This window comes from Lemur catta, chromosome 1, assembly GCF_020740605.2.
Source record: "Lemur catta isolate mLemCat1 chromosome 1, mLemCat1.pri, whole genome shotgun sequence".
In the NCBI taxonomy this organism is placed as follows: Eukaryota; Metazoa; Chordata; class Mammalia; order Primates; family Lemuridae; genus Lemur; species Lemur catta.
In genome coordinates this window covers 9,799,406-9,818,511 of record NC_059128.1, presented here as the reverse complement: position 1 = coordinate 9,818,511, position 19,106 = coordinate 9,799,406, and the positions used below count along the sequence as shown (strand labels likewise).

The window sequence follows — 19,106 nt, the reverse complement described above, 5'->3', positions numbered from 1 at the left end:
AGAGAGTATCTGAGAGTTTTCCAAAACAGATATCAAATCACATATTCAAGAGGTTATATAAACCCCAAGCAGGATTAACGCATAAAAAACTATACATTTGGAAACAGTTGAAAGGCAAAAACAAAGAAAAAAATTTTAATACAGACAAAGGGAAAAATCTGTTACCTTCCAAGTTTAATAACAGGACTTACAGATAACTTTTCAAACCAGACAGTGAAAGTCAAAATACAATGGAGTGACATCTTTATGACATGGAAAGAAAGCACCTGGCTACCTGCAATTCTATACCCAGTAAAAATATCCTTCAGGCATGAAGGCAGAACAAAGATGTTTTCAGATGACTCAGTCTGGCTTTTATTAGGAAAACAGAGGCACTGCAGGCATTTTTGCAATAAAGGTTTTTACTATAGGAATTGGGGCTTATTTAAGTGTGGGAGGCATAAAAGTCTGGAAGGCTTCACCTGGAAAAACAGAGAGTCACCGGCCATGTTAGCCAGAACTGCTGGCGTGCGTAGGCTAACAAACAAACATTGAAAGCAAAACGAAACACAAACAAGCAAAACACCTCTGGAAAGCAAAGCTGGAGGACTTGACGGTGTCAAGGCTTCTAAAGCTACGTTCATTAAGACGGTGTGGTACTGACACAACAAAAGACAAATAATTCGACAGAATTGTGAAAGAGGAAGTCTAGAAATAGACCCATCCCCACACAGTGCTTAATGATTCACACTTGTGCCTTCATTTGATTTTCATAACAATTCTGCAAAGCGGGTTTTGGACTTTCCATTTTGCAGAAGAAACTGAGGCACAAAGGGAAAAGCCATGTAACCAGGGTTGCCCAGGTAGTGGAAGGGTGTAAGTAGTAAGGGGAGTCCAGGAAGGCTGCCTCAACTGGCCTCCCAGAGGACCAAAGAGAGTGTGCTGGCTGCAGAGCTTGGAATAGAGCAGGGTCCCTCCCACTGAACCTTTGCACAAAGCTTAGCACGCCTGTGTGTCGCGTCCTTCACTGAGCTGTTTTCTTCCTCCATCCCACTGTGGGACGTAACTTCCCCCTCACAGCATTCAGGCAGAAAAGGTGTTTTGCTGCTCGTCCTGTGCCAGTCCCTACACCAGGGAACAAATGAAGGGCACATCCCTGTCCTCGGCAAGTGCTTCTTAAACCACCGAATTTCCGCCCCTGCTTCTGGGTCTTTCCTTAGAGGGTCTTCTTCAAATGCTCCTGCTCATGTGGTTTCTCCTCCCTCTTACTCCCTCTGGCCCTGGGAGTCAGGTCCTTGCAGAGTGGCAGCCGACGAGGTGCGGCTGGATGGCTTTCGAGTTGTGCTCTCGAGAGGAAGTGTGGCAGAGAAGTTAAGCATTTAGGCTGTGGAGACGAACAGCCAGGATTCAAATCCAGGCTCTGCCATAGGCTAGCACATTGTGCCTCAGTTTCCCGATCTGTGAGATGGAGAGGTAGGAGTACCTCCCTCTCATGATTGTTGGGAATAGTCTCAATCAAGAGCCACTTTTTCAGAAGAGATGACAGGGAGGCATCTTGCAGTCGCTGTAGTTTCCCTTCATCCGGAAGGATGAATGTGGACACGTTCCAGCCTTGGGCTTAAATCCAGCTTCCCCACCAGCAATCCACTTTGTCACCGCCAGAGGGGCCAGCAATCCACTTTGTCACCGCCAGAGGGGCCAGCTGTCTCTCCGTGTCCAGCATGGAGACGTTCCTGGGCACATTCTTGACCACAAAGGATTCGTCCCTGCCTTTCTCAGATAGTGCATGTACATTATTTACTTGTTTTGTTTCCCGTCTGCTTTCCCCCCTAGAGTGCCAGCCCCTGAAGGCAGGGCTGAATGACTGTTTTGTTCACCGTTGCCTTCCCAGTGCTTAATAGTGAACCTGTGCCGAGGTGGTGGGTGAGTGGGCTCCAACAGCCCTGCGTGCAGCGCGGTCGGGGGACCTCACAGTGCAGTGAGTCCTGGCTGCTCCTCACCGCGGCCTCCGCCCACCCGGTCTTACCTTGCCCAGCTGTCAGATCCCTTCCTTGTCACCACTGTGTCACATCCACATCTGCCCGCCGGCCCACAGCTGCTCCCCACAGCCTACAGGACCAAGCCCACACTCCTCCCCCAGGCGCCCAGAGCCTCCAAACTTTACTGCCGAACACGTCTCCAGCACTGCCGTCCCCTGTGCCCGCCTGCACTTTCCGTGGCTGCAAAGCTGGTTTTCTCTCATCTTCTGGAACTTTTATGGAGCTTTTCCTCTCTTCCCTCAGTGGCCTTTGCCGGTAGCATCTCTCCCCTACCCTCCCCCAAGCTGTCCTGCCCTATTCTCCTTATTTAAGGCTTAGCTGGTTTTCAAGATCCAAGCCTCACCTCCTTGGGGTGGGGGTGGGACTTCTACCACGTGGCACCTCTGGGGAAGGCTCCTCCCTAGACACGCACCACCTACAGCATCCTCTAGTGACGGGCATTGTCATGTGCATGGGACGCACCTGCAGCAGAGCTGGTGTCCCTTTGTTTCCTTCCCATGAATGCGTCCTGCAGGGGCCTGCCTCTGGGGTCGGACTTCCGGTCTCTGAAGGATGCCCCATCGCCACTGAGCACGGCCCCCAATCCCCCCCCTGGCCCTGCCCTCTGCCCTTCATTCCCCCTGGCCATGTTGACCTTCCCACTTTCTTTGGTCTTGGGGTCTCCCTGGGCTCCAACACTCTTTTCTTGCTGCTTGCATTTGGCCTCCCCTGCTAGGTTGACCCGTTATTGCATCTGCCCGTCCTCACACCCCCTTCTCTATGTGGAGCATGGCTTGGAGCTGCCCCAGGGCTCCCAGCCCTCTCAGGGCTATCCAACCCCTGACATCTGGGCGATGGCATTTCAGGACAACTTGGCTGTACAGCCAGATCAGCCACTTAAGGGGAGGGACTCCCTTATTCCTCCTGATGCTTCTGAGCCTTTTAACGTGACTCTTACCCAAGGGATGCCCAGCAAGTATCTACAATGGTGATGGCGGTGGCAGATGCCTCCCAGGAGGCCATAGTATGAGGGATGTTCTCATATTCAACTTTCTAACCACAGTTGACACCAGATTTGAGATAATAGTTGAGAGAAAGGCTGGAAGCTGCTCTGGGAGCCGGCCTTCCCTTGCAAACATTTCTTCTCCGTGTTCACAAACCCAAGGTCAATTTTATTGGAATCTTGCCATAGTGATTATCGGGCCCACACAGCAGCCGCAGGGGTGCAGGCTGGTGCTGGCCTACCTGTTTGGTTAGGGAAGAGGTAAGACACCCCCTGGCCTCCCACCACAGTCACCTTGCAGCTGGGTTGACGACTTTTCCCAGGAAGAGCAAGCTCTGGGTGGTCACCTCCCAAAGGAGCAACAGGAAAGGCCTGTTGAAACGAGCGGGTGGGGCTGAGGTCGCGTTCAGAGTTGGCGGCTGGGAGAGGAGGCCTGAAGCCGCGGCTGCCTCGGTGCCCTTCTCGTTCATGGCCACTGCTGCCTTGTGTGACACCTACGAGGAGAGAAGAAGGGACACAGACAGCATCCTTCAGGGGCCTTGAGGGTCAGATAGTGCCCTCTGCAGCCCTGGGGAGATGGAGGCGGAGCTACCCACTTCCACCCTTGGGCCCTGTCTGCCCAGGTGCAACTCCAGCCTTCATTTCCCAGCTCTCTCCACCTTCCCCTCCATCACGTCCCCAGGGCTTGCCCTGACCGCGTGGGTGGGTCAGAGACACGAGGGCCTGAGTGGGGCCGAGGGCTGCCGAGTGGGCACCAGGCTGCAAAGCCCAACGGCGACTCCTAGGAGCATTTCTCAGGCACCTGGGTGCGTGCGGCCCAGGCTTCGGTGTCATTTTCTGCTACTAGCTGCACTTAAGCTCTCTAAGCCTCAGTTTTCTCATCTTTAAAGTGGCTTTCTCAGCCTAAATCCACAGCGCTCAGAATGAGCTCAGTGGAATCCGGCTGTGTGACGTGCCAAGCCCTCTCCCAGCCTCCACATGGGACTCTTCTTCTTCTTCTTCTTTTGACCTCATTTTCACACAGCTTCCTAGGAAGAAAGGACTCTGAGGCTCAAAAAAAAGTTGAAAAAACATTGGCCTTGATGATCCCTTTCATTTCTAAAAAGCTCTATGAAAAGATAAATCTGGCATTTAAGGTCACTGTGAAAAAAATTCTTTAAAAAACTAAACTATTTCTTTTCTCTCTTGTTCCCCTCCCAGCACACACACACACACACACACACACACACGGCCACGTGCCTGTTGCCTCGGTTGCACGTTCAACCCCCAGAGCATCTTTCCCAAATAAAAGATAATATTTTCCCTATGAAGCTGCTAACGCAGACCCAAATGGTAATGAACAACTCTACCCTAAAACAAAAAGGACAACCACAGCTCAGGGAAGGGCCTTTGCTGCCATCCCTTCTGTGGAAGAACACACGATTATCCCCAAATATTAACCGTCCCTTCCTGTTGGAAGGTTTTCAGTCTTTGCCCATTCCACCAGACTTGCGGTGCCTCCTGAAGGGGCAAGCAAGCCCCGTCCCAGGGACAGTGGTCTTGATTGTGAGACTGGCTGTAGCCAATGGGATGGGAGTCGTCATGGCACAGGCCATGTGTGCGGGGAAGTGTTTAGAGCCATCGCACAACTTCTCTTGCTTTCCCCCCTGCTGTGAGAATGGTGTGTTCCAAACAGGGGCTTTGGCTGTGACCCACATCCTAGAGAGGACACAGGGGCAGCAGCTCTGCAGCCAATGGCAGTGCCCGGCTTCTGACAGGTGATAGGAACAGAAAATAAGTCTTTGCTGTGGCAAGGCACTGAGGTTTGGGGATATTTTGTTACTGCAGCGGAGATGACCAGGGCACCTGTCCTGGGAGGAAGTACAAGGAATAAAAATAAAGCTGTCCCGCACCTGCGGAAGTCCCAGCTCATGGATGACCGTGAAACAGCATCCACTCCGCGCAGAGCCCTGTGTTCCTGCCCTGAGGAATCTAGTGATCCAGAAGAAGGGGGAGGTGGAGAGGGAGTTGCCCACAAGCAGAAGCCTTAAAGATTGTGATATTAAAGAATGTGAATAGGAAAAAGAGCAGGGAACTTGACTTTCAAATGTATCATATGTCAAAGGGAAAGACCCGCCCACCCCCCACACACGCACATGCAGCGCCGTACCCTGGAGATGGTTCTGTTGAGCTGCCCGGTGAGCCCTGATAAGTCAGCTTCCAAGTTGAATATGTTGGTGAGACCGATCCGTGGAAGTACCTCTTCTAGGTTATACGTTTCAGCAATTGAAAACCTTGGCAAATGCAAATCCAACAGACTGGAGAGAGAATCACAGAGAAACGGTGCTGTGTCATTATTCTCTTCTTGCTCTGTCTGTGAGCAGCCTAAGCTGTGGGAGAGACGAGTGTTTCCCAGCGACTGGAGCTGGTTGGGACCTGCTGGAGCTCTTGAGCAAGGTCACCCCGAGTCTTTCTGCTCTGGCACTTACCTGGGCAGGAACAACTGGCCCCATTTTCTCAGGGTCTCTGGCTGCAGAGCGGCCTCCACCTGCCTCATTTTCCCTGGGTCCGGGAGGATTAGAAGCGCCAGGGCGTTTCCGCTGTACTCCATCTGGAGGACGGTGCAAGCCACCTCCTGGTCGTAGAGGAATCTGTGCATTTCCTTTTGGTGCATCATGGGGACCTGGAGGGAGGTCCTGTCGTCCACAAAGAAGCTCTCCTGCTTCTGGGTCTGGTAGCGACGGAACGGGTGCTTCCACTTGGCTTAGGACACAAAACCCGTAAGACCATGAGAACACATTCCGAGGGAGCGACTCTGGGCAGATGGACACAGAGCCACACTGGTCGGATGACTTCCTCTTGGGTATTGTAAGCATGAGGCAAGGTTGTGGGTGGATACAGAACCAGGATGCCGGAATTTATGCCTGGCTCAGCCACTAGAGCAAGTCTCCAGAGTTTGAACTCTAATGACCTATGGTTGTGTTCCATTTCAAAGGAACTTAGCCTTTAAGAGGCCAAAAGTTATTCCCTTTTACTAAGCACCTTCCACGTGCAAGGTATTATGTCTTTAAATCATCACAAAAGCTAATAAGAAACAAATGTTATTATCCCCATATTGGGGGTGAGCAAACTGAGTCTTTGGGAATTTATTTAAACATCCCAATTTTCAGAGCCGTTAACTGGCTGAGCTGGGATGGGAGACCTGACTCTGACTCCACAGCTCAGGTCATTTGCAAAACTTCTCAGCCAAGCTGCCTCCAGCACACAGCCTTCAGCAGAGAAGGTCAAAAGCTTCTTCCTTCACGCCCTGCCAGCTCCCTAATCTTCAAACTGAAAAAGGAGCAAGAATTCAGTTGATACAATGTAATGCACAATACAAAAGCCTGTAAGATGTAGTTAGAAATGTATCTGTGGGTCACAGTCACGTCCACAAGTGCAGTGTCTTCCCTCTTCCTTCTTATAATCTGCCCCACGACCACCCGTGAGAGCCCTGGCCTTGACGATGGGCAGGGTGGGGGGAGCTGGGTCATCCTTCCCCACAGCCCCACGCCCAATCCAGTCAATGACTGAGTATAGCTGATTCTACCTCCCAAGCCGCAGTGTTAGTCAGGGCCACTATTGCAACTTACTTTGGACCACTTTGAGAACCTCCTGTCTCTCCTCTCCCACCCTTCCTCCCCTCCAAACCATCTTCTAAACTGTAGCTAGACTGCTCTTCCTGAAACAGATGTGATCATTTTCCTTCTTTGGCAATTCTGAGATTCCCTGGATAAAGTGTGGGATGCTCAGCACGGCTCCCGGTTCTCTCTGCACCCCAACCCCGGGCCTCTCTCTGGACGTTCTTCCATCATGTCTGACATTCCAGCCCCACTAAGTTCATTTCAGTTCTTTGAAAATACAATGGTATCTCTTTTCCCTGGACCTTTATATATGCTATTGTTTTCAACCTGAATTCGCTTTCTTCTCCCATGACTGTTCATCTGAGTAGATATAACTCATTCTTTGAGTCTCAGCCTAGGTGGCTGTTTTCCCAGGAAGCCGTCCCTCCTCCCCAAGGTTTGGTGGGTGCTTCCTTTCAGAGCTCCCTGACACCCATCCCCACCCATGAAGAGCATCACGGTCCACTGAGGTGCGCTGCCTCTGTACATATTCCCAACCCACATGGGACTTGAGCTACACAAGGGTGGAAAAACTCTATTCATAGATCCTCCCAAGAGGCTAGCAAAGAACCTGCTGGCTGTCTCTCTGCAATCGGAGCATGTACTCATGAAGGAGGTGGCAATAGTTCTAAGTCAGCCCTCACCTTTGAAGAAGATATAATTGGAGAGAACCATGAGCGTGTCCTGGTTGAACTCCTGCAGGCAGTCCACGATTTGCCCGTATGTTTGCTTTCTCACATACTCATTAATCTGCCTCCCGGTTGTGACAGAATCCGTGAAGTTGGCAGAAAAAGCAAAAGCTCCATACACCTCCTTGATGCTGTCCAAAAAGTGCTGCTGAGGCTTTAGTTGCTTGTCTAGGAACAGGGAGTTGCCTACTTTTAGTTCCAGTTTGGGGCTGGGCAGGTCAAGGGTACGGATGAGGCTCTGGAAACCTCGGTGGATGTCGGCCTCTGGGATTTCTGTGAGGTTGAAGCTGAGGCCCTCCAGGATCTGAGTGGAGGTGTTAGCTTGGGCCCCAAGAGAGAGCAGGGCCAGAGTGGTAGCGATGCTCACTGGGGAGAAGAAGATATTTCCGGGGGCGTCTGCTGCAAGCTGCTTATACAAACGCAAGGCAAAATTGGTAATGGTGGGTGTGATTTTGTGGTAGGCAGGAGCTGGCTCTGAGAGCTGGTGGCTGGAGGGTTGCAGTTCTCCAAGACTCTTATCTCCATGGGCAGGAAGGGGCTGACACCAGACAGAGGCCAGGATTCCTGCTCCCAGCAGCCACAGCCAAGCTGGCCCCATTCTCTGAAAATAGGAGGGTGAAGATGTCAGCCTTCTTCATAAATAATGCACGGTTCTGCATGGATTGTACAACAAACCCCACCGTTCACACTGTACCCCACCAGGGTGCCATGAGGGGCACTGCAGAGGACGGGGTGGTGGATGAGTGGTTAGGACTGTGGACACTTTCCTCCAAGACTTCAGTCAGGGCAGCAGCCCTTCATCTGCTTTGCATGTGGCTTGGGCTCCAAGATTTTGTTGTGTAAAGGACTCTGCGCTATAAACAAAACAACTTCCATAGTCCATCTTCCTTCCTTCCTTCCTTCCTTCCTCCCTCCCTTCCTTCCTCCCTTCCTCCCTTCCTCCCTTCCTCTCTTTTCTTTCTTCTTTCCAGTTATTCTTTCAATGACTTTTCAATGAAAGTTAATCATTCATTAACAGTCAAGTGCCTATGTGGTCCAAGGAATGCACTAGGTCCTCAGTAACCAGTAGGGGAAGGAAGTAAACATAATTCCTGATCTCATAAAGGTTAGGGCCTTGCTGACACTAGTTTAGGTGACACTCAGTAGCTAAATAGCAAATATATATGGGATTACACATCAAGAATAATGCTATGAACAAATGTTCCTGACGCTCTGCCGATAAGTAATGCAGGGCCTCCCTCTGCCCCAGGCATGGCCGTTAGGCAGCTGCGGAGACCTCTGTCTTTATTAATGCAGGGCTGTAGGGAGAATATCTGCTGTGGGTTGAATTGTGTCTGCCCAAGACTCATGTGATGAACTCCCAACCCCTAGTACCTCAGGATGTGATTCTGTTTGGAAATAAGGTCATTTCAAATGTAATTAGTTAAGATGAAGTCATTGGAGCAGGCTCCTAATCCAATATGACTGGTGTCCTTATAAGAAAGGAAATTTGGACACAGACATGCGCAGGGGGAGGGTACCACGTGAAGATGAAGGCAGAGGTCAGGGTGGTGCGGCTGCAAGCCAAGGAGTGCTGGAGGTTGCCAGGAAAGTAGGAGAGAGGCCTGGATCAGACCCTCCCTCACAGCCTGCAGAAGGAACCAACCCTCCCAACTTACTTTGGACCAACTTGCTATGTGCTACATGTCTGTGGCACAGTGGCCGTGCACTGCCAGCCACCCCATCCTTGCTGTTAGTTTGTCCTAATGACATCTGTGTCTTAACGGGCATCTTTAATACTTTTTGTCCAAATCAGTGACTTCTGGATCAATTACAAGTGCTGTGACGGGGCAGGAGAGATCATATTTTTGCAGATAGTCTATAGCCCTTGCTGCCCTAAATACCCCGCCAAACCCAAAGGCCAGCTGAAGCAAGGGACAAATGCAGCCTCATTATCTGTCATGTTGAAACGTGTTTGCTGGTCAAAGTCCTGTGGGCACGTCCCCAAGGCCACATCCTCCCTCCTCCATCACAGCTCAGTGTGGGCTCACTTAATGACAGTGTCCTTACCCTTTGGATGTGCTTTTTGCTGGAAAATTTGGAAGATGAAAAACAGTTTAGAAAATGGTCTGCCCCTGGGTAAAATAAGAAAGCAACTGTGATGAAACTATTTCTAGTGTATTCTTTTTATCCTGTTGAACTCAGCACCATTTTCTATCGCACGGCACCCCGAGGACTCCCAGATTGCAGAAGGATCTGTTTCCCACAGAGGACTGAATTGTGAGTCAGGGGCCTGGGTTTGAATCAAGGCTCTGTGTGATGCTGTGCACAGCAACCTCTCTGATACTGCAACTCGCAGTCGGTGATGCCTACCTCCTGGGGTGGGGACGTGTAAGGATTATACGACACGCAAAGTATAACGGCACCAGTTTTCTTCCCTTTCTACCATAGCTGTGTGTAATGATATCCAATTTCCTTAGTAATTCTTTTTTCCAGAAAGATCCTAGGGGAAAATTAAGAACTCTATGCATTAATTATAATATTCTCACTTATTTATTAAGTGATGGGGATATTAGATCTATTGTATCACTGGCTCCCAACAAAAGTGAGGGACGGATGTGTAGGGGGGTAATAATTCGGATGTGTAGGGGGGTGATAATTCGGATTATCTCCACGACTGGAGGAGGGGCCATACCAGAGGTCAGTGGGGGCGAGTCGGGCAGCCCAAAGCTCTTGAAAGACTCACCCAAATGCCGGCTGTGCCTTTGTTGAGAAACACCAGCTTTATCTTCCTTAGTTTAATCCTTAGCCTTAAGCCTTAGGGTTATCTTATCATCCCTGCTGCACACCTGGGACAACTGACTCAGGACAAACACCTGCAGAGGCAGGAGTGAGATTCGGGTTCCAGAGCCGGGCTCCTAAGCACAATCCTTTCCGCAAAACAGAGTTTCTGGTAAATTTGCTATAGCAACATTGCCATTTTTGCCTTAGGTTGTATTGTTCTGTTTTTTTTTTTTTGTCTAACTGCCAGGAATACTTGGGGTTCCCCTCTCAAAAGTCCTGAAGGCCACATTTTTCATAAAAAGTGATTGAAAACCTGAAGTTCCTCCTTCAGGATTCAGAGGCAGCACGTGGCTGCGTTTGTTTCTTCAGGGGACCTACTTCTGTCATCCCTGCCACCAAAGCCAGAGAGCAGGGAAGAGAGGGGGCAGGGGTGGAGGGAGGGAGGGGAGAGGGGTGGAGGGAGGGGAGCCGCGGCCCCTGCCTTCCCTCTGGGCCCAGGCACAGTACTCACAGAGCAGTCACCGAGCGGGGCCCTGGGTCTCCAGCGCCGCGTCCCTCCTGCCCACAGGGAAATGGTGTTTGGAGATCACAGCAACCTGGTCAATATTTGTCAGCGCAATTCCTGGAACTGGTGTGAAGACAGTGCGCAGGGAACAGGAAGGGATCTTTTTCTCAAAGCTTGCGCCCCGGCCGCCTGTCCTGCAAACAGAGGAGCGCACTGTGATTCGGACCAGCTGGGCTTGGGGATGTTCTGATGAGGGGGATGACGGTGGGGTGGCGGCAAGGTCGCTGCTGCTGATCCGTGTGTGGGGCTTTGTGCCGTCCAGGCTGTGTTCTTTGCTGATCATGATAAGGATGCGAGAGGGGCATGGTCGTCCCTACCTCACAGGTGGGAAACTGAGGCTCTGCAAGGCTCAGTAACTTGCTCACTATGTGGAGGGGGAGGCCCCGCTCAGAAGATGATCTGACCCCCAGCCCAGCCCTTCTCCTCCACCCTGAACGGTTCCAGTGTTTTGCTGACACTTCAAATAAATATCTGTATACAGGAAACAATAGATTGGAAGGAAATTCTGCAAGTAGAGCAAAATTTTCCATCTTGCCACTTTGAAAACCCTAGAAAGTGAAACCATTGACTCATGTTCGCTGCTGTCTCCAAAATATCTAGAGTGAAGCCAGAACTAAAACAAACATTTGTTTATGAGAGAGTCTTGATGATGGAATTGAGGTGACTTTTATGTTCGTCTTTGTAGATTTTTCTCTGAGTTTCTTACAAAAAGCTGTATCTTATTTATAATGAAAAGACACTTTATTGTTAAAAAGTAGAATTATTTAATCATACAGGTAAAGCTTCATCATAAAATAAAGGCTCGTTCAGGTTGGCACAGTGGTTGCAACCAAGGGCACCTTGTAAGCGTGAAGTCTCCCGGGAGACTGAGCCGGATTCTCTGCGGGGTGGAGGTAGAGGTGCCTCCCAGTCTGTACCTGTCACTTCTGCTTGGAGTCGAACCTTCCTGTAATGCCGTAATGATGATTCTTGATATTCTGTGACTGATGCTTTTGCATCTTGAAATCTTGGGCCAAACCCATGGGCACAGACGATTACATTCGCGCCGTCTCTGTGTCTTCGTGGTTCCACAAACCCTCAACCGCAAGTCCCAACCCCTGTGTTTCGCTTCCTGCCCAAGGCGGACGTCCCCACCTGCCTACTTCCCACACTGCAGCGCTAAGGCTCGCCCGGCCTTCCCCGTTGCTCCTCCCGCCCCTGGGGCCTCCCGGGTGGCCCTGTGTGGTGGGACGTGCCCCTCCTCTGGGGTCCTCCAAGTAATAAGCTCTTCTTTCAAGGGCTCTGCATCTGTCCTCTAACCACGCCTGACTAAAATGAATTTCACAACAAAATGCAAGGTACATTTTATCTCAAAAAACAGAACCCGGAGCTCACCAAGCTCACAGACTGTGTTTGATGGCCGTTCTCGTACCTGCTTGTTAACACAAGCCGGAACAGGCACCAGGAGACACCTGAGGCTTGCTTCCCTAGCAAAGGGCCACCTGGGAGCAAGGTGGGGGTGCCGACAGCCCTCACCCACCCCTCACTACTCGGGCTCCCGATACTTCCTAGAAAGAGCTAGCTGGGAACAACCCAAGTGCAGGTAGTCAGTTCTTCACGCCTGCCCTCTCCTCCTGCTGCCGTCGGGCGTCTTGTCTGCTCTTGGGAACCTGCACGCACCTGGAGCCGTGTCCCACCCAGAGTGCTCCCTGGAGAAGAGCAGGGCTGGTTTCTCCACTGCGGCCTTTCTGGAATGGCTGAGGGCGGAGCAGTGGGTATAACACGGAGCTTGGAACAGGCCGCGTCATGGGCAAGTCAGAGCTGCAGCCCCCAGTAACCGGGCTTTGGTCCTTGTTCTGATTCTGCCCAGGGGCCTGGGTTGGTTGTTTCTGCTCTTTTTGTCTCAGCGCTGCTGTTTGTAGAGTGGGAATGTGGGGGCAGGGGGTTGGGCCCCTTCAAGGCCTTTGCCAGTGTGAGGGGGGGTGCAGGGGTCTTTGGATCTGATGGGAGCACAGGCTCCATGGGAGGCTGCAGGGGACACCCTCAGGAACCAGGCTGAGGAGGAAGGAGCCGGCACAAGGAAGGAGGAGGGTGGGGATGGCGCGAAGGCCATGAGCTGGTTTTGCCTTGGTGCTGCCGTGGCCCATTGCACCGCGTGCCGCTCTCAGCACTCAGAGTGAGGGAGCCAGACCATTGTCACCACAGCCAGCAGGGAGGATGCTGAGCACCCAGGGGGCTGCGTGTGTGTGTGTGTGTGTGTGTGTGTGTGTGTGTGCACGCACGCATGACAATGTCAGAGGCAGGAAGGCAGCCAGCCCCGCTGAGATGGGAAACCGTGCCACGGCACCCAGGGAGACCGTCACCGCCCATGCATTAGCAGTTGTCCATTGGTTTTTCTGGCTCTCCCCAGCAAACTCAGACTGCCCTCCTTGGCCAAGAACGCCCCACACCATCTGACTTCTAGGTGCATGTGTCCTTGTTTCCACCTCTTTTCTTCCATCTGTGACACAATGCTACAGCCACAAGGGCCTCCCTTCGGTCCTATCCCTCCAGCACACCTGCTAATGCCTGACTCACGGCCTCCACAGCCACGAAAGCCTCTCTTTCCCTCCTCCTTTCACTCAACCGTCCCGTTCGGTGCTCCCCTGGCACTTATCCCAATCTGTTATGGTCATGTGGATTTGAAGGTTTGGTTTTATTGCTGTTGTTGGGTGGTTTGTGTCCCCAGTTAGCCCCAAGAGGCCAGGGATCATGTCCATTGAATTCACTCCCAGCATGTATTAGGTGCTCAGTAAGTTTTCATTGAACAAATTCATGCAGCCGCTGAAATGTCATCGGATGACAACCCAGCCACTCTGAGTTTGACAATAAATCATTTTCAGATTAAGACCCTGCAGGTATGCGGGAACCCTGTTGCTAGCTGAATTCACATTGTAGTTTTATCGAATTTATTACTGTAATTCTGCAATAAAGGTGCCTGACCTACATGTTAACATTCCCAGGAGTTTCAAGGAATGGCAATACGCCGACCCAGCAATATTCCATGAAGGCGGATACCTGGGAGAGTTTGAGGAAAGGGGCCCTGGCTGGGGTTAATGGGCTTTGCCTCGGGACTGGGGGTCTCTGCTGACGGTTCTGTGTTGAGCCCTGCAGCTCTGCTGGAGTCAGGCGGACCCTCCGAATAAGAGGAGGCCCGTGGTGTGCTATTTCCTGTGTGTTATCGATGTGCAGTCAGTCGACAGACCATTTGCCACCTAGGACTTAGTAGGGTTTTCAACTTTCCCTAGAAAGAGAATACTCTCTGTGGCTTCATCCATAATCAGCATCAGGAAGGCCCTATCGAAGGAGACAGTGGGGTGAGAGGGGCCATCCTTCGACCGGACCACGAGCTTGGTGGCGGTAGCTGCTACGGCCTCGGTACCCTCCTCGCTGACATCCAGCACAGCCTTGTGGGTGGCCTGCCAAGGGAAAAACAAACATCAGTGGCCCCCGGGGAGACACCTCTACTTAACCGAGCTTTGGTGTTTTTGCCTGGGCATGGGGACGCCTGCCTTGAGAGGCTTCGCAGTTATGGACGCCAAATGTCTGGCATTAGCTTTGCTCAATACACTGCAACTGACACTGGCTACGGATCCATGGACCTCTCCCCGTTGAATGGTTACAAATACAGACGGGGAAGATCTAGATTTGAGGCTCAGTTCTGTCACTTATTTAGAAGCTATTTAGAAGCTGAGTGCTTCAGTTTCCAAATCTGTAAAAGGTGCTAATAATTGTATCCCACAAGGTTATTTGGTAAATTAAAGGAGATCACACAAAGCAAGTGCTCATGTACCTGCTAGCAACAGCAATTGCTACAGTTCTTGCACGGCACACATGGCTTTGGTATTGCTATAGGTCAGATCCTTTCTTTGTCTTCTAGAGGAGAGATTCTTAATCCAGGGTTCCCACACCCCTAAGCTTCAGGGAGGCTGTGAGCGTCATGCCATTATAGGCATGGTTTTTCATAGGAGCACAGAAGCATTTTCTTGAGAAAAAGTCTATTATGCTCATCACATTACAGTGGGATCTTTCTGCATTCCCTGAACACCAATGACAGGATCCCCTTCTGTGGTCCCAGGACCACTTCTGACCATTATAATCCATTGTCAAAACAAAACTTTAGGTCAGGGATCAGGAACCCATGGGTGGGGAGGGGCTAGGCAGGTAACCCCAGTGAGCTGAGGGACCTCCTATCAGAGCATGGTGCCCTGGTAACCTGGAGGGTACAGGCACAGTCTGGCCAAAAGGGGTGCTCAGGCTCAGCCCCGGTGACCGCTGCTGTGGAGGGGTTTGGGTTCACTGTTGCCCATGTGGGAATTGCGCTCAGTGATTTATTTCAAGAGGATCAGAAATCTAGACTTTTAGATCCAATATACTAAGTTTGAAAAGTCATCTCTCTCTCTCTCTCTGTCTCTCTCACGGTACAGTGGCTGTGAAGCCACAGGCCTGGAAGCCACAATACTCAGCCCTCTGGCCACAGAGAAATCATTTCACCTCTTAGGCCCGGTTCCTTAGTGAAATGAGAGTGCTCCATCCACCAGTCTCTGCAGACACTTCCAGCTCAGACTTCCTTGCAAATATTCTCCTTAATCAACTCACTTTAGAAACCTGCAGGGAGTCTCTCTTTGCAATTCCAGAAAAATCAGCACTTTTGTCAAAGGCACTGTGGATGCCCATCTTCGGGAGGATGGTTTCTAGATCATAGGAGGCAGAAATGGAAAATCTGGGGATGAACACCTCTATCCACCTGTGGAGAAGGGAAAAGGAAGAGATGAGGTCACAAGCCCATGATGTCTCCCTCTCTGCTTCTAGATGGCATGTTGGAGACGTGGTTCTTCCTCCAGGTATTTGTTGGTTCCTGCTAAAAAAGTCAAGACGTCCCAACCAAACAACCCAGGTTGCTCTGGCAGTAAGCCTCCCAGCTCAGCAAGTCCAGCACTGAATATACGCAAGAAGACAACAGGCCCCCGGATGAAGTAGCGTGCAGAGGTGAGAAGGTGGCCCAGGGAAGGAGAAACCAATGGGAAATGTCAAACAGCGATGGTGCTGCCCTGCCCACCCTGCCTCTCCACCAGCCCTTCCTGACACAAACCCTGCTCAGCTCCACGCAGCAAAGTCCAGTAGAACTTTCTATGATGTTGGGAAGATTCTATATTTGTGTTTCCAATATGGTAGCCACTGGCCACATGTGGCTCTTGAGCAACGTGAAATGTGGCAGGTGCAAACAAGGAGCTAAATTTTCCATGTTACCAAATTCTAGTTAATTTAAATGTAAATGACCACATGTGGCTGGAGGCTACTGTTATTGGACAGCTCAATCTTAGAGTTTGGCATAATGTTTTCTTCCTCTGCAATGGTTTCCCTGAAACAAGAGTGAAGAGCCGGCATTTGTTGAACACTTACTACGTGCCAGACATTGTCCCAGGCACATTCAGTAATGTTTCCCCTGTTGTAAAGATGGTAAAGCTTAGTTTTAGTGCTTTGCCCGAGGTTGTGTACTTAGTGACTCACAGAAATGAAGGCAGGAAAATGTTAGATGAACACTTTTCAGCCCTCATCTGACAGGCGTTTTGTGACACCTGACACTGTGAACAGCTCTCTCCTCCCTGTCACTGTCCCCTGTGCTTGCCTTGGTGTATCCACCACCCTCTGTTCCATCTGCTGCTCTGTGCCCTGTCCCTCCCTCCCCAGCTTTCCTGCCACCTCCTTGTCCTCTACCCAGCCCTGGTGCAGTCTGAGAAGAGTAGAAACCTTCGAAACATCCTGCAGCATCTTTTGATCCTCCAGTTGCCACCTTTGCCAGTGCTGCTTCTGCTCCCAAAACTGCCCTTCCCAAGCTTCTATGTGTTCATGTCCTATCCATGCTAGTGGCTAAATGCCACCACCTCCTTGAAGCTGTCCCCCAATCCCAGTTGAAAGTGATCTGTGTCTGTCCAGTAGCTGCTCTGCACTTTGCCCCCACACCCACCCCCGGGGCACTGACCACGGTCTTCCTTGAACGACTCTCACCCTCCATCCTGTCTTTCCTCTCCTCCTAGGCTGAGCACCTGGAAATGTTGCCGATGATGCCAAGAAAATATTGCTGAGAGACTGAACATCAAACTTCAGCATTCGTTTTAATTTTACAGTTAATCCTCTTTATAGTCTCCATATTCTTTTGATACTCTCCGTGATAATTACAGAACCAATAACAATGTTACTATTAGCTAACACTTATTGTCTCCCAGGGCATTTTGTAAATAGTGACTTATTTTATCTTTTCAACAACCTATGAATTTGGTAATTTTACTATCCTCATTTTACAGGTGAGCACCAATGCTTTCTTAATTTGTTTGCTTTTACAGGATCATTCCATGAAATTCAGTATCAGACTGGCTTCTAGAGCAAGCTCTGGTAGCACATAATAGCTGCCATGACAATATAGCTTTGCAGTGATATAATAGCTACATGACCTTGGGCTAGCCTCTCGGAGCCTCTACTTCCTTATCTGTGAAATGGGTAGCAATAAGACTTCTCATCCATCAGGTGATAGTGAAGTTCAAGTGAAAACATGTATACACAGCATCAGGTTCACTATCTTGCATGCAGTTGGTGCTCAATTTGCAGGAGTGATTATCCGGCAGCTGTTAGCATAGTCTTTCCCCTGTCCTTGGATGTACAACATCCCTTGCCTAAGGTCTCAACAAATTAACACAGATGCCCACCTCTTCTGGAGTGAGTGGCTCCACTTTCTCAGCGTCCTGGCCGACAAGGCCTGTTCCAGCTGCTTCATCTTGCCTTTGCCGGGGAGGACAAAGAAGGCCACGCTATCTCCCCTGTAGTTCATCTGCAGCACAAAGCAGTTCAGCTCTGGATCCACCCCAAAAGCAAACTGCTCCATCTGGTGCATCATGGGGACGCGCACGGTGGCTCCCTTGCCCACCAGGAACGGGAAGCTTTTCTTTGTATCCGCAGGGTTAAAGGGCTTCTCCCACTTGGCTAGCACAAAGAGAAGAGAGGTCTTTATGTCACAGTGCAATTGGCGAGGCAAAGATAGCACAGAGGAATGGCGAGTGACTGCCATGGGGACAGGGCTTCTTTTTGAGGTGATGAACATGCGCTGTAATTACACAGAAGGAGTAGCTGCACAATTTTGTGAATGTACTAAAAACAAAAACTATGGAACTGAATACTTTAAGATGGTGAATTTTATGGTATGTGAGCTATATTTCAATTAAATAGAACAGCACATACAAGTGAAGGTAACTTCTCAAGACATCTAATCAGTCTATCCAAACACAGAGCCGAATGAGCCCCCACTGTAATTAATAAACTTGAGACGGCCAAGGTCCTGCAGACGGTCAGTTGCAAAGCTAATTAGAACTCAGGCCCTCCCATTGCTCCACCCTGCTGTCTAGGGTTTGTCTACCTTGCGTATTTGACTAAGCAAACAAAACAAAATCAATCTCTCAGATCCGTACCTTTAAAGAAAATGTGGTTGACCAGCACCATGGCTGTCAGGGGATCAAGGCTTTGGATTAAGTCCACGACCTTCCCTCTGGTCTCCTTCTCCACGTAGCTGTTGATCCTTGTCCGAGCCATGGCGGTGTCGGAGAAATCTGTAGAAAAGACTTTCGCCTCATACAGCCTCTTGACGTTGTCCAGAAAACGTGCCTGCAGCTGCAGCTCCCTCTTAATGAAGAGGACACTGCCCATCTGCAAGCTCAGGTCTTTGCCGGGGACAGTGAGTGAGTGGACCAGGTTCTGGAAGCCGCGGTGGATGGCAGGCTCCGGTGTGCACGTGAGGTTGAAGCCCAGGCTCTGGAGGATCTGGGTCTTGGTGGCTGAACGGGCCCCAAGGGAGAGCATGGCCAGGGAAGCCGAGACACTCATGGGGGAGAAGAAGATGTTCCGACTTGGGGCCTCCAAAACCAGCCTCCGGTACAGGCGGAAGGCAAAGTCAGCGTTGCGGGAAGACACCTGGGAGGTGGGGATGCTCTTTATGGAGGAAGGGTGGGGGGATCCTCCTCTGGGGACGTTGGCTGGGGGCACACAGTAGATTGGAGCACAAAGGCCAACAAGGAAGAGAACCCCATACAAGGAAGATGCCATCTTGGAACAAAGTAAGTCTGCAAGAGAAGTGAGAACGTTGAGGGAGGTAAGCTGAGGGCGCAGTCCCCGAAGCAGAGACCTAAGCACCCCAGGCCATCGGCCACACAGCGAGGACCCACAGGACAGCGAACGGAACTATGGAACCTCCTTCGAGCCTCACGGTAACCCCAGGGTGCAGGGACCGCTGTCAGCCTTGTTTCACAAAGGAGTACACAGGCCCTGCAGTGCTTGTGTAACTTCCCCTGGGTCACGGCGGCCAGTCTGTGTTCTGTCTGGGATCCACAGTCAGGTTTCAAATCTCAAATTCCAAATCCCACGCTCTTTGCTGTTTCTGCGTCATAG

At 50.8% G+C, this 19,106-nt stretch overlaps 2 protein-coding genes and 1 long non-coding RNA gene across 4 annotated transcripts; 1 reads left to right on the top strand and 2 right to left on the bottom strand.

Moving 5' to 3' along the window:
- Positions 1 to 3,148: 3,148 nt before the first annotated feature.
- On the bottom strand, positions 3,149 to 10,677 carry LOC123644967 (serpin A11). The gene is made up of 5 exons (XM_045561439.1): positions 10,602 to 10,677; positions 7,283 to 7,928; positions 5,469 to 5,742; positions 5,150 to 5,297; positions 3,149 to 3,494 (listed from the first exon to the last, which is right to left on the bottom strand). Exons 2-5 carry the CDS (start codon positions 7,923 to 7,925, stop codon positions 3,291 to 3,293), a joined length of 1,269 nt encoding a protein of 422 aa, XP_045417395.1. The 5' UTR covers positions 7,926 to 7,928; positions 10,602 to 10,677; the 3' UTR covers positions 3,149 to 3,290.
- Positions 9,394 to 16,847, top strand: LOC123644992. Its single transcript, XR_006737358.1, has 3 exons — positions 9,394 to 9,586; positions 15,486 to 15,662; positions 16,712 to 16,847. It is a non-coding gene; the product is annotated as an uncharacterized LOC123644992 (long non-coding RNA).
- On the bottom strand, positions 13,889 to 18,773 carry LOC123644976 (serpin A9-like). 2 transcript variants are annotated; one of them, XM_045561450.1, is made up of 5 exons: positions 18,547 to 18,773; positions 18,134 to 18,246; positions 17,378 to 17,651; positions 15,273 to 15,420; positions 13,889 to 14,092 (listed from the first exon to the last, which is right to left on the bottom strand). In XM_045561450.1, exons 1-5 carry the CDS (start codon positions 18,762 to 18,764, stop codon positions 13,889 to 13,891), a joined length of 957 nt encoding a protein of 318 aa, XP_045417406.1. In that variant the 5' UTR covers positions 18,765 to 18,773. The 2 variants fall into 2 exon arrangements, with proteins under 2 accessions (XP_045417406.1, XP_045417403.1); XM_045561447.1 differs by having other exon boundaries at positions 18,134 to 18,773.
- Between the last annotated feature and the right edge of the window lie 333 nt (positions 18,774 to 19,106).